The 13494-nt window shown below is 45.8% G+C and overlaps 1 protein-coding gene across 3 annotated transcripts in view; it reads right to left on the bottom strand.

Annotated features, from left to right (window-relative positions):
- The window catches only part of EYA3 (EYA transcriptional coactivator and phosphatase 3), an 860742-nt gene that overhangs the window by 538284 nt on the left and 308964 nt on the right, over positions 1–13494 (bottom strand). For all 3 annotated transcript variants that reach the window (XM_078682511.1, XM_078682514.1, XM_078682513.1), the window contains one exon: positions 7609–7652. In XM_078682511.1, the coding sequence (XP_078538637.1) occupies positions 7609–7652 (44 nt within the window). The remainder of the gene's footprint in view (positions 1–7608; positions 7653–13494) is intronic.

Genomic DNA, 13494 nt, shown 5'->3' with positions numbered 1-13494 from the left:
ACAAAGCCCAGCATGCATAGAAACATGTGACGTACTAACGCTGACTAATTAAATGCGTGCATCAGAGAAATATCAGAAACGCCAGATTAGAGTAACAAGCCCCTGATGAGAGGCGGATGGCCTCGAAACGCGTAGGGCTGACGATCGTAACACCGCATCACTGAGGAATGAGAAAGCTGTTGTGTGCCTTCTGAAAGCATGGACCTTTGGAATAAAAAAATTAAAAAAACACACACACACACACACACACACACACCTGGAATAACTGCTATGGAAGAGGTGTTGTGTATTCTAATGTAGACTGCAGCAAAGATTGTTCCCCAAGTGGCACAATACTCAATTGAGGAAACCATTACCATTGGCAAGCAAATTATTGTTAACATTATGTATTTCTCCTGCGGACCTGTATGGGGGAACACTGCTTTCATCTGTGCAATACAGAAAGGTACTTGTTCCCTTTTTGATGGGAGCGCACCCATTATTGCTTTTAGTGTCTGTGGGCTAATTATAGGTATGGTCTGGTGTGGACCAGTTGGAGCAGCTCTTGCAGGTTGTATTGTGAGTGTTCGCATGACTAACTGGACAATGTGTCTGTATAGCCTGACTATTTGTATAGTGTACGCACTTCCCCTACTGGGAGTGTCTATCTCAGGATGTGGAGTGTATGTCACGAAGACCGGCCATGTCGCTCCTGATTTGCTGCGCCAACCAAGTCTTACAACTGAAGGTGTGTGTTTGAGGGCACCTTTAAAACAGTTCTGTGTTGCTGGTAAGTTAACAGGACTTCAATGTCCTCGTATAGAATGTATTCTTCCTGTGGACCCACTTCAATGTATTCTTGGAACAATATTGTCTATGGATCTGCAGGTGGGAATTTTACCCAAGAAAAGAATACCTCTGATCCGACCACCTCAGGTGCCTCAATCACAAAAGTAACATGGCCACCTGTTGCAGGTACTCCATGTTCTAGCAATTTCAGACTTACTGCCAGTCTGTAGTTTTCGGTAAAGTTAAGAGAGTTTGCTAACTCATCCTCCCTTGAACTCGCAGGGTCAGGCATTTTTTAAGATAAGAAAAGAAATGTTTAAGAGCTAGGGTTTTGCACGATATAGGAACTTTTTATCCTTACAAGCTTGTCTAAACCTTCCGCCAATACACATGGTGTACCTGCTTAGTTGAGGCAGACATCCTTTCCGACATCTCTGAAAAGTGTGAGGGCTTTCTGAGAAAGCATGACTGAAGGACTCAAATGTTACTGTTAGTATAAGAATCAAACCAACGTTGGCTGCGCCATGGCAGGTAGTTCCTAGGACCCCCCCAGGACCTGTGCGTTATGGATGCCCTAAACTGAGGGCTTATAGGGTTGGTGTATAGACCAACCCTAAACACCCCCCACAGGATATATCACCCGTTAGACCAGCTAGCTCTACAGTGCCACTACCACCCGCCTGTATTCTACAGCGGAGTGGGTAGTTTCTGATAACCACTGAACAGGACAACTGATTCCTCAGGTATCGTGGAAAACAATACGGTATTTTTCACTCAGTCACTTGTGCTTACTTTTCCGCAGAATATACACAATATGGCGATCGGGACGGTTTCAATAATTATTTATTGGTCAAGCTTCAATCTCGTGTAAAACTTATTTCCTGCGACAATCAGAAGACAGGAGCAGACAACAGTAATCGAAAGCAGCAATATCGTAAATAGTAGACACATGTCTACCATAGTGCTAAACAGATGAATATAAGCTGATTATATAAAGCAGTAGCATTGGCGTACTCCTACGATGCCTAGCCTACCTATTCTGCCTAACAATACCTAGCCTAGAGATGTAGATGAAGCATGGGTATATGCATATTAGTGTGCTAAAGTGTAGCCAAGAATCCCCCAGGGAATCATCAAACCCTCACCTGATGGTTTAGAAAGAAGGACCCTGTCTCTGTGTCGGGAAAGACACCCCTGCAAGGGATGTTATGTCGCTGCCTGTCAAAGAATCAGCCTACAGCACCGAGGTCCATCCTGGAAGAAATTCTCCTCAGAATTGTAAGTGGGAGTTAAGGTCTTTTATACTAAAGTGGTCACTCCAAGGTTTTTCTAGAATCAATATGTTTTGAAAACATTTGCTAATCCTTTTCTACACAAAAATGATCATGCACAGCAGGCTATTGGCCATAGATGAAAAAAAGTGGTGACCCTTAAACAGAACAAATCAGCTGTGCTTGGGGATATTTTTATGTATGTCAGGTACAGTGATTATGATATGTTACAGAGAGCATGGTTTCGTAGAGACAGAAGCAAGCTACTAGGTAAAAGGTCACCTGTGTAAAACAGTTATTGTCGTGTGAATGGGACAAAATGTGTGATCAGTATGTACATGGTGGGACATCCTAAGGGACATGACAACTTCTAAGTACACTGAGCTGCTAGTTGACTTGCCCCTTTCACGGCGCAGCTCCGGCTGGTAGCTGCTGCTGACAAGCTGGTCTTGAGTTCGAGGTACTCCACCACCCGCAGGCTCTTGTCAGCACCTCATCTTTAGGGGTCTAGTGGCAGAGCGCCACTGCTGCTAGGGCTGCCCTTCTGTCTCTCTTCTGCTTTTTACTTATTTATGCTCTTTCTGCTTTTGCCTTTATTCTGTTTTCCTGTGATTTTCCTTTTTTTGTCATTACCGCCCCTGCTGCTGCGATCGCCGCCCCCACCCCACCCAGTGACCCTTGTTGCTCCCACATTTCCTGCCACCCAGCTGTCCAGTCCTCCCACAGCAATACTTAATGGTGGTGGGGGGGAGCGGGGGGGGAGAGGGGGGGGAGCTGCTGGTGCGTCAAAGGCAAGCCCGTCTGCGCCTGGACTGTGCCAAGCGCCAGAGGCCCTGGTTCTCGGACCTTCCACTGCAACCACGCCAGCACCCTCCCTCACCCTCAATTCAGGACACCACACCTCCTGCCACCTCGCATCACCCATGGACCCTTCACCTGCCGGAACTGCAGCAACACCTTCACCCACGCCAACACACCAGTTCCTCTCGCCACCTAACAAACCAACAGCGCACCCGACCGGCTCAACAGCATCCTCCTCAGCGTGCGATCCCTCAAACAGGCCACAGAAATCTGGAACCTCCTCAACACCACCTCTCCCGATATCGCCTCCTTCACAGAAACCTGGACCAACTCCTGTCCTGGACCGGACATCGCCATCCCAATCCCAAATGGCTACAAATTTATCTGCAAGGACTACACCAACCGACCAGCAGAAGGCATTACCATCATCTGGAAGAACACCCTCTGACTGATCATGCACTGAAACGACCCAACGACAACCATGGAACACCTCCACTTTCAGACCAACTCCAACACCACCCTCCGCGGCACCCTCGCCTACAGGCCCCCAAGCCCCACCCACCCTTTACTGACGCCATCTTATACCTCATGCATCCCAGGCTTTCGCATCCACCAACTACATCCTACCCCGAGACCACTACTTCCACCTGGTCAACCCCAGTGACCGAAACACCTCCTTCCTACTGGAGAACCTTGCAAACATTGGACTCGAGCAGCTACTCACTCAACCAACCCACACAGCCGGACACACATTCGACCCACATCTTCCAACAAGCAGCTGCCTCCATTGTCCCCTAGCTTCGCCGCATCATCAACTGCTCCATCGAAACCGCCTCCTCGCCAGACGACTGGAAACACGCCGATATCAACGCCTACTGAAGAAGCCATCCACCCACCCAAAAGACCTCAAGAACTTTAAACCTATCTCCCTCCTCCCCTTCCCAGCCAAGGTCATCGACAAGGCCAACAACGCCCAATTTTACAAGTTCATTGAAGAGAACCACGTCCTGGACACCTCCCATCCGGTTTCCAAAGCAATAACAGCACGAAGAGACCACACTCCTCGCTGCCACTGATAACATCCGCTTTCTCTTCGATTAGGGTGTAACCACAACCCTCATCCTACTGGCCCTCTCGGTCACTAGGATACTGTCTCCCATCGTACCTTAATCACGAGACTCCATGATGCCGACATCCGTGACAAGGCACTGGACTGTATCCACTCCTTCCTTAGCGGCCGAACACAGTGAGTCAGACTATCCTCATTCCTCTCAGAACCTACAGAGATCAGCTGCGGAGTGCCCCAGGGATCCTCCTTTAGCCCCACCCTCTTAAACATCTACATGGACCCCCTCACAGCCATCGTCAGGAGCCACAGACAACATTGCCTCCTATGCTGACGACACCCAGCTGATCCTCTCCCTCACCAACAATCCAACAGCCATTAACAATCAACTTTCACGGCTGAATTAAGGCCCTTGCTACCTGGATGAAAGTGAGATGCCTTAATCTCAACTTGGAGAAGATAAAAGTTCTCATCCAGGGACCCACCCCCTCAGCCTGGAATGACTCCTGGAGGCCTGCCGCACTAGGAACCCCTCCCACCCTTAAGGAACACGAGCATAACCTCTGCATCATACTGGACTCCCGCTCTCAATGAACCGCCAAATCAACGCAGTATCCTTATCCTGCCTCCACACTCTCCGCCTGTTTCGTAAGACATTCAGATGGATCCACACAGAATCAGGAAAGATGGTCACCCACGCACTCATCACCAGCAGACTCTAGTAAGGCAACGCACTCTACGCCAGAGTCACCCAGAAACAGCTAAGGAAACTACAGAACATCCAAAACGCTGCAGCCAGACTGGTCCTCTCCATCCCCCACAGCAGCCAGATAACACAACACCTCTGACAACTCAACTGGCTCCCAATAAACAAGAGAATCATCTTGAAGCTCCTCTCACATGCCTACTAAGCTCTCCACGATGCAGGACTAGAATATCTGAACCACCGCCTCGCATTCCACACACCCGCCAGACAACTCTGCTCTGCCAAACTTGCCCTGGCCTCCGTCCCAAGGATCCACAAGACCAGAAGCGGAGGAAGATCCTTCTCCTACTTTGCCGCCAATACCTGGAATACCCTGCCCCTTCACCTCAGACAATCTGTGTTGACCCAATTCAGGAAGGACCCCCAAGACCAGGCTCTTCGAAAATCTTCATGCCCAGACGGATCAGCAGTAACATCCCCCCTCCCCGAGCACCTTGGGACCCTCACGGGTGAACAGCCGCGATATGCAAACCCCTGATTGATTAACCGAGTACAATTCCCTGTCAACTTAATATTGGAGCTGTGAACAAAATGATGTTTCTGGAAGCTTTTAAAAGGTGAAAATGGAAAAAAAAGTTACCTTAATGATTACGTCTACTCTTCATTTTAATTTCCTCCCATTTCAAAGTGATGCATTTACAAACAGCAGGCCTCTTGCTCCCAGTGGCCAGTAGACACTGTGCGATAAGTATAACTGGAAAATACAGCCATTTTTTTAAGTAAGAGAAATTTAAAGTGCGGAAGAATTTTCCACATTATAAACATTTTTGCTGAATATTTTTCTGCACTTTAAATTTCTTCCCATGTATAAAAAGTGATTGTGTTATACATTTAACGGTGCCACAAAGCAAAGGTGTGTCCTGTGCTGCAAGTACATATGACAAAGGCTCTCAGTCACAAATACAAATATATTCCATTCAATACGCACACATGTTCATACAGCCCCCAAAGACCAAACTCTCATTGACACACATGGCAGCCCAGTCATAGTGCTCATAGTATCTCGCTCTATGGACATTAGGCTTAAGGTCAATGAAGCTGGGAATGGGAGTGTCTGGTAACAATGCGCAAATCGTTTAGTCTTCACTAGCGGACGATGGTGATTTTCAATGATAAGAGAGTGCTCTCACTACAGAAAATATTGGAGACCCCTGCTCTCGTAGCACAATTCTAAATATGGTCTTGATATTGTGACTAATTTCTGATGTAGTCTCTTTTCAGCTTCCGAGTGATCGCTCATTTATGCCAATACGGAGAAACTATTACATTGGTGTTATAGGAGCTGGTCTGTGGAATACAGTTCCAAAACGTTTCACATATTTTTCTTCTACAGTAGGGTAGATCTGTTACATCATGCCACAGGGAACATCAGTGTAACCAAGACACATTGACAGTCTTGATTGCAAAATGTGTGCTAAGCCCTGGAATTAGCTAAAATGAAGAGACGGCCTCAAGGATTTGTTCTCCTCTCCATGTCACTGATTAAGCTGGGATTGGCAGAACGTTGATTGAAAGGATTGTATCAGCATAGAACGCTCTTCTCTTAGCTACCCATAAGTATGGGTGCTTGTTGCATGCCTCTATATAAATGTGGACAGCTAATGGGAAAAAGGTTCCTCTGCATGCCCCCCCCCAAGATAAACTTCGATTTTTCTCTTTGAAATTTGACTCCATTTCTCCCTGCTGTTGCCTCTGACCACCTGTTCAACCCTCCCGCCCCCACCTCCTCCTTTTACCACGATCACTGCATCCAGATCCTCGCTAACAATTCTGCCAGGTCCTTATTCACCGTCTCTGCTTTTCGCTCTTCTCTGACCCCCATGTTACAGTGTTGTAGGGAATGCGGTTCTGGGCTGCGATGAGAGCTGGGAAATTGAGATTAGTGAATTCTACATCTGCCTGCAATGGAAGGAGAAGAGAGAATACAGGCAAGTCAGGGACACCAAAGCCTGTCTCGATGGTGATGGATTGGGTAGCTTATTTTTCACCAGAAGGAGTACTGCACCTCTGGAAATACCGTTCACTTTCCAGGCAGAGACGGAAAGGGAGGAAAAACAGGATTACTTTTTCAAAATGTCCTTAGTGGGGGAGAAGTATGGAGGGGTCTGCAGAGGAGGGGGTGGGGTTCCCCCCCCCACCCCCAAAAACATAGCAGCACTAAATCTATTACTGCCCTGCTCCTTCTCCTGCCTCCAACGCCGTTTATAACAGCACAACCTTTGTTGCAAAAATACAGACCAACAGTGGCGTGTCTTTTTAGTAGGAATTTGAAAAGAAACTTTCTTAACCCAATCAGGGTGAAAAACAAACGTAGAGATAACAAAATTGGTGAAAGAGAAAAAATGCTTCTTTCCCAAAAAATAAAGAGAAATGTCTCCTCTATGGCCCTCCAAGGTAAGGGAGGCTAAACCTATTGAGAAATCAAAAATCTCAAAGCAGAGAAATGTTCAGAATCATGCTTGGAAAATGTAATCTTTTCCTAAACATCCATGATGCAGGTGGCATACAAATGATGTGAAGTGAAAAGAGTTTGAATAAACAGATTGCGGAAACATCCAATATCAAAATAGCTATACGTACAAATATCTCTTTAAAAAAATCTCAGTGAGCACATAAATCTTCAATCAAGTATTTACTTGGCCCCTATATAGGTCTAGGCTGAATCTAGGCGTTTAAAATGGGGAACATTTTGGTGGCGACATACAATGCTGTAGATACTTTACTAGTAAATATGGTCTACAGGGATCTGTAAACATTTCCAGTTTGCCATTTCTTTAGAAAGCATTTTGCAGAAAAGGAGGACTGAATGCGTTAATATTGATTAAATGTTGTTCGCCCCTGTTAAAGAAAACATGCTAATATTCAAGTGATTTATGAAAACATACATCAGCATAATCTACATGATGGAGAGTAGTAAAAAAAAAAAAAAGACGCACCTCCGAATTGGTTCTTCCAGTTCCTGCATCTTGGCCTTTTTCACCTGTGAAAGGAAAAAAAACAATAGTTCAAAATATTTAAATACACTTCCTAAAACATTTTATTTGAAGTATTTATTCACATGACAAGCCTGTTTTAGAAGCTTTAGCTTGCTGCCCCAGTTATTTAAATTACATTTTCATGAGCTCTACACAGCCAATAACAGAAGCGGTATTCAAAGTACATCAAAAGGGTATTTTCTTTGGTGGGAGGGAGCGGAAATATGATAGGGATCGTTCACTTCGTCCCCTACCAACCAAACTTGTGGTGATGAAAAATAGTACCAAAATGGTGCCAGGCGAGTGCCTAAAATGTGCTTCTGGACACCAAAGCTGGGGATTTGGAAAGACGGGACCATGTAACGCATACATGGCCGATTCCCGGTGGAGCTGCAACGACAGCTATAGGGGAGATTGGCTCCAGCACACCACCATGACCGTCCTACCCAGCCGGACTTCTGACATTTGTCTCGTTTCTTCCCCGCCGCTGCTTTTGCTCTTTGATTGTTTTCCCATTGAGACCTAGCTGTTTGGCTGATGCCTGGTGGAGCTACCTGATAGATAAAGAGGATATGGACTGTGGACTTCCCCCTCAGACGTCACCTACCCAACCGGACTTTGGGCAGACCCTCAGTATCTCCATTCTATCCAACTCCTACCCCTTTACCCCACTCCCTTACCCTTCTAAACTCCATTTATTTTGTCTTCTACACTCTTGAAATGTTTTTCTAGTAACTGATGTAACGTGTGACTGAAGTAATTTTATAATTTCTGTGGAACCTTATGTAAAGCGCTCTAATACCTCCGGGTCTAGCCAGCGCTATATAAAACTTTTTAAATAAATAAAATGCAACAAGAAAGCAGGACAAAAAGAACCCTCTAGATGTAGAAGGTGCCTGGAATAACAGGACACTGCAACGGAATTCAAATGAGGAATGGATGGATACCAACGTATAGGTAGGTGCTGCAGAGAGCTCCAGGAAGACTAAGTTGCATAAACTAGCGGAAATCACATAAGAATAACTTGAAACAAGCATACAGAGTGTCTGTAGTGGCCAGAGGAGGTTTAAGAGGCGAACATTGTTGAATCCTCCACCTAGAAGACTAGGGCTCAAGCTGCTTCTCATGTATGAATAAACATTACTAGGTTTGGAATGGGCTTCATTTACTGGGATGATGTTGTATAGGCAAGGCGGCCCACGCTGCCATAAGAGTGTTTAGATGGGTGTCGCCTGAATAAAAAGAACAAAGATTAGATGTGCCTTATAAAGAAAGGTGTTACTAGCTGTGTACATCTGCTATGTGATTACATCCCTGGTGGCTAGTACTAAAACATAGCTAAAGATTAGAGAGTATGCCTTAGGCACACTTCAAGTGAAACGCTAGAGGCCTGGGAGCCAGCGCGGTCATTTGAACGAGGGACTGATTTTAAATACTGTGGAGGATGGGGGTGGTTAAGTCAAATAAGGTCAAGCATGGTTGCCAATCAGAGACAAAGGTCAATAAATGCATTCACAGACATACATGTATATATACACACACACACACACACATATATATATATTTATATATATATACACACACACACACACACTTATTTTTATAAGCCAGGTTATTTGAATTTCCAACACAGACCAAACAGCTAATGGGAAAAATAGACACTATGCAACTATAGAAAGGCAAAAACAGAATCGCTGAGAATACGCCATAAAAATTGCATTTCCAAAGCACAGCAACCCATTACTGAAGCCCAATTATATGCCCCGTTTTTTAGGAAACAGGCCACACTTTGTCGACTACCATGACTGAAGGAGACAATGTAGACCCCCAGGGCAGAACTGTAGCACCAGTATCTCGTAGACCCACATCACTCTCTGGCCAGTCCAGTCTCCATGTGAATCAGTCCGGAATACAAACTGCTTCATCCCAGTGAGAGCATTTGCAGCTGCTTGAAGAGTTGATAGCAGATGCTCTAGTCCTTCATCGAGGTCTGGGGTCCAGTCACACTAGCCGAATCACTAACTGAAAGAGTGTGAGATGGGGGGGTGGCTTGACTGGGAATAGAGTAAGACGCTGCGCGTCCGAGCTCCGTGTTCTTTTGGGCCCTTACCCTTCGCTGCTAGGCCTTTTCCCCCCTGTGCTTTTTTTTGGCTATTTGGGGTAGTTTGCGCTTAGGCCCCTGTAACTTTTTGACCACATAAGGTATCCACGCCAAATTTGCCTCCTTTTTTCCCCTACATCATGGGGATTTTCAAGGTACCCAGGGTTTATGGATTGCTCTAGAGGGGGGTCCCAGAAATTAGCCAAAATACAGCAAAATTTCGGGTTTTTTTGGAAAAATGGGGAAAACGGCTACAGATGAAAGCATCTGTATTTTTTCCCTGCAAATGGTATCAAACAAGGGTTGCGTTGCGGAAATCACCACCTTCCCAGCTTTCAGGGACAAGCAGACTTTGGTCAGAAAACCAAAATATTTTAGACAGTTTTGGCATTTTCTTGAGACATAGCCTATTTTTGCTATTTTTTGTGCTTTTAACCTCTTTCCAGTTAATGGTAGAAATGGGTATGAAAGCAATAATGGATCCTGGAAAGCTATATATTTTAGAAAAGTAGACAACATTCTAAATTCAGCAAGGGTTCATTTGTGTTGATCCTTCAAGGTTTCTTTATAGAAACTAACCATTGAATATAGGAAATTTTTTTAATTAGTTGAAAAAAACAGCCATTTGTGTCAATGTTTTCACCTGTAACTTTTAATTACGACAGCTGCTTGAAAGCAATATACCGTTACATCCGCTGGACCTTTCTGGTTGTGGGGATATATAGGCCTTGTAGGTTCACAAGAAGCCGACGAACACAGAGCCAATAACTGAGCAGCGACTTGTTTATTATGTACCGGGTATATAGCAATTAATCTGGGAAAATGTATACATGGAAAAATCTGAATGAAAGACACCTTTGTATTTCTGACATGAGAACAAAATATAGAGTTTAGAAACAGTTGATATTTGCACATTTTGCGAAATTGGAAATACCCATACTAGCATGAGATATAGGTCATTTTTCAAAATTATTTATTTTTTACACATTGTCTTTCATTTGGAAGGCAGAAATGCATCGAAAGTCAATAGGTAATAACAGTTTCTCTACATTTCTGGGTTACCCTAAGTCTCCGGATAAAAATGGTACCTCACTTGTGTGGGTAGGCCTAGTGCCCACTACAGGAAACGGCTCAAAACGCAACATGGACAAACCACATTTTCACAGTGAAAAATTACCCTTTTTTGCAAAGTGCCCAAATGTAGTTTTTGAACCCTAGCTCTGCCAGAACCTAGGGAAACCTAGCAAACTTATACATTGTTTTTAAAACTAGACACCCAGGGGAATCCAGGATGGGGTGAATTGACTGGCTCTCACCAGGTTGTTACTCAGAATCCCTTGCAAACCTAAAACATTGTAAAAAAAAAAAAACAACACATTTTCCTCACATTTCTGTGGTGGAAAGTTCTGGAATCTGCATGGATCCACAAAATTCCACCCACCCCGCATTCCCCAAAGTGTTTCGAGAAAAATGGTACCTTGTGTCGTTCGGCCTAGTGCCCGCGACAGGCAAGGGCTCAAAACCTATCGAGGCAACATCAAAATTACCTATCACAAACCATCCTGGTTTTGCAAGGGGGGTCCCATGAGTTTTTGGACCGGGGCTCGGCGGCCATCTAGGGAAACCCACCAAACCCACACATTTCTGGAAACTAGACACCCGGGGGAGTCCAGCGAGGTATGGCTCATGTGGGTCCCCCAACATTCTCCTACCAAGACCTCAAATTTCGCTGAAAAATATCACTTTTCTCAAATATCTGAGTGGGAAAGTTCTGGAATCTGCGTGGATCCACAAATTTCTTCCTATCCAGCGTTCCCTCAGGTCTCCCGATACAAATGGTACCACACTTGTGTGGGTAGGCATAATGGCTGCAACAGGAAATGGCCCAAATCGTACTATTGAGACTTCTAAATTAACTATACCAAAACTGTTTTTTGGGGGGTGGGGGGTGGGCACCTGGGGTTTTGGCCCCGGGCTCGCCGCCATCTAGGGAAACCTTCCAAGCCCACACATTTCTGAGAAATAGACACCCTGGGGAGTCCAATGAGGTATGGCTTGCGTGGATCCCCCAACGTTTCCATACCCAGAATCCCCTGCAAACCTCAAATTTGCAGGGGATACATTTTTTTGCCAATTCTGCATTTGACACCCACACAAGTGAGGTATCATTTTACTCGAGACACTAAGGAGAACGCTGTGGGTAGGACATTTGTGCCGCCACAGTGATTCCACACAAAAATGTGTGGAAATTTTGTTTTTTCCAGCTAAATAGAGTTTTGAAGGGGATTTTGGATAGGGAAACGTTGGGGGATCCACGCAAGCCATACCTCATTGACTCCCCAGGGTATCTGGTTTTTAGAAATGTGTGGGTTTGGTAGGTTTCCCTAGATGGCGGCGAGCCTAGGGCCAAAACCCCAGTTGCCCCCCCCGACAATTCTCTGGTGGGGGGGGGATTGTCATGCTCTTTTTGGGCAGCCCTCACCGCAACGTCAATAAAAAGAAAATCCCTGGTGTCTAGTGGGCTTTCTGCCCCCCCCTGGCGGGGGGGGGGGGGGGGGCAGCAGAAAGAATGTTGTGCCCAAATGAAAAAGGGGGAGCAAAGGCCCTTGCCCAAGGGGCTGCTCCCCCCTCCCTGGTGCTAGTGGGTGGATCCCTGCTTTGGGATCACCCTCCTGGGTTTATCCCCAAGCAGGGATCTACTAGGAAGGGTACCATTGGAAAGGGGAGATTCTCACCTTTCCAACAATACCTCTCCCGTCTTTTTCAGTGCTAGGGGGGCTGAGATAGCCCCAGAAGCCATGCGCGTGATTGTCATTTCAATGAAACACAAAAATCGGCACAGGGAGGTTGGGGAAGCTCTTCCCCCACTTCCCCAGGCAAAAAAAAAAGGGAAATCCCTCTGCTGTCTGCAGCAGAGGGATTTCTTGAGCATGTGCTCATGACGGAATGGTTACGTCATGAGCACACTAGAACTTGTGCTCATGATAGCCAGATAGCGCAGACACATTCTGGAGCTGCGATAGGGCCCCATCTATGACACTATACTACTATCTTACGTGGCTTTGGTGAAAGCTGACATATATGAGACTGGAGGTGGCACTCATGGAGTGGTCCCCTCCCCCCCTTCATGCTGGAGGACATAGCCTGACTACAGAGATTTTCACATCTAGGACCGTGCTTTTTTTTGGGTTGAAGATTTTATATAGCACGAACTCTATCCGAAGGTATTGGAACGCTTTACATGAGTACTAGTTACGTTACACAAGGACCCATTCATTTTTGTTAGGCAACGGGAGATTAAGTGATTTGTCCAAAATCACAGGATGCTGAGCAGACGCCGAGGCTCGAACCTGGTTCTCCAGCTCCAAAAGTCAGCAGCTCTAGCCATAAGGCCAAATCCTCTCCCCAGTCCAGAGAACATCCTCAGTCCCTTTGGTACTCCTCCCCTCACGCCCCTTGCATATGACAATGATGTTTTTTGCTGCACAGCAGAAGAATTGTTTATTAGGTTTCATTTTCTTTTATGAACAATTGGGCCAGTTAGACTCTTTGTTCCCATGTCCTATTGCCACTAGGAAGAGTCCCAAAGCCTTTCTACCCCCCCCCCCCCACCCACCAAAGTGTTTCCTCTCCCGAGGGGATAAAGGGTGATTAACAATAGACTCTACCCTCCTGATTGATAGACAGGAAATGCAGTGTCAGGTTCTCCATTAAGAGTGTGCGCGCCCCTCTGAAAATCATACACA

This window comes from Lissotriton helveticus, chromosome 3_1 (genome assembly GCF_964261635.1).
Source record: "Lissotriton helveticus chromosome 3_1, aLisHel1.1, whole genome shotgun sequence".
Taxonomy (NCBI): domain Eukaryota; kingdom Metazoa; phylum Chordata; class Amphibia; order Caudata; family Salamandridae; genus Lissotriton; species Lissotriton helveticus.
Note: the sequence above shows the minus strand (reverse complement) of the source record. Positions and strands in the feature narration are given on the sequence as shown.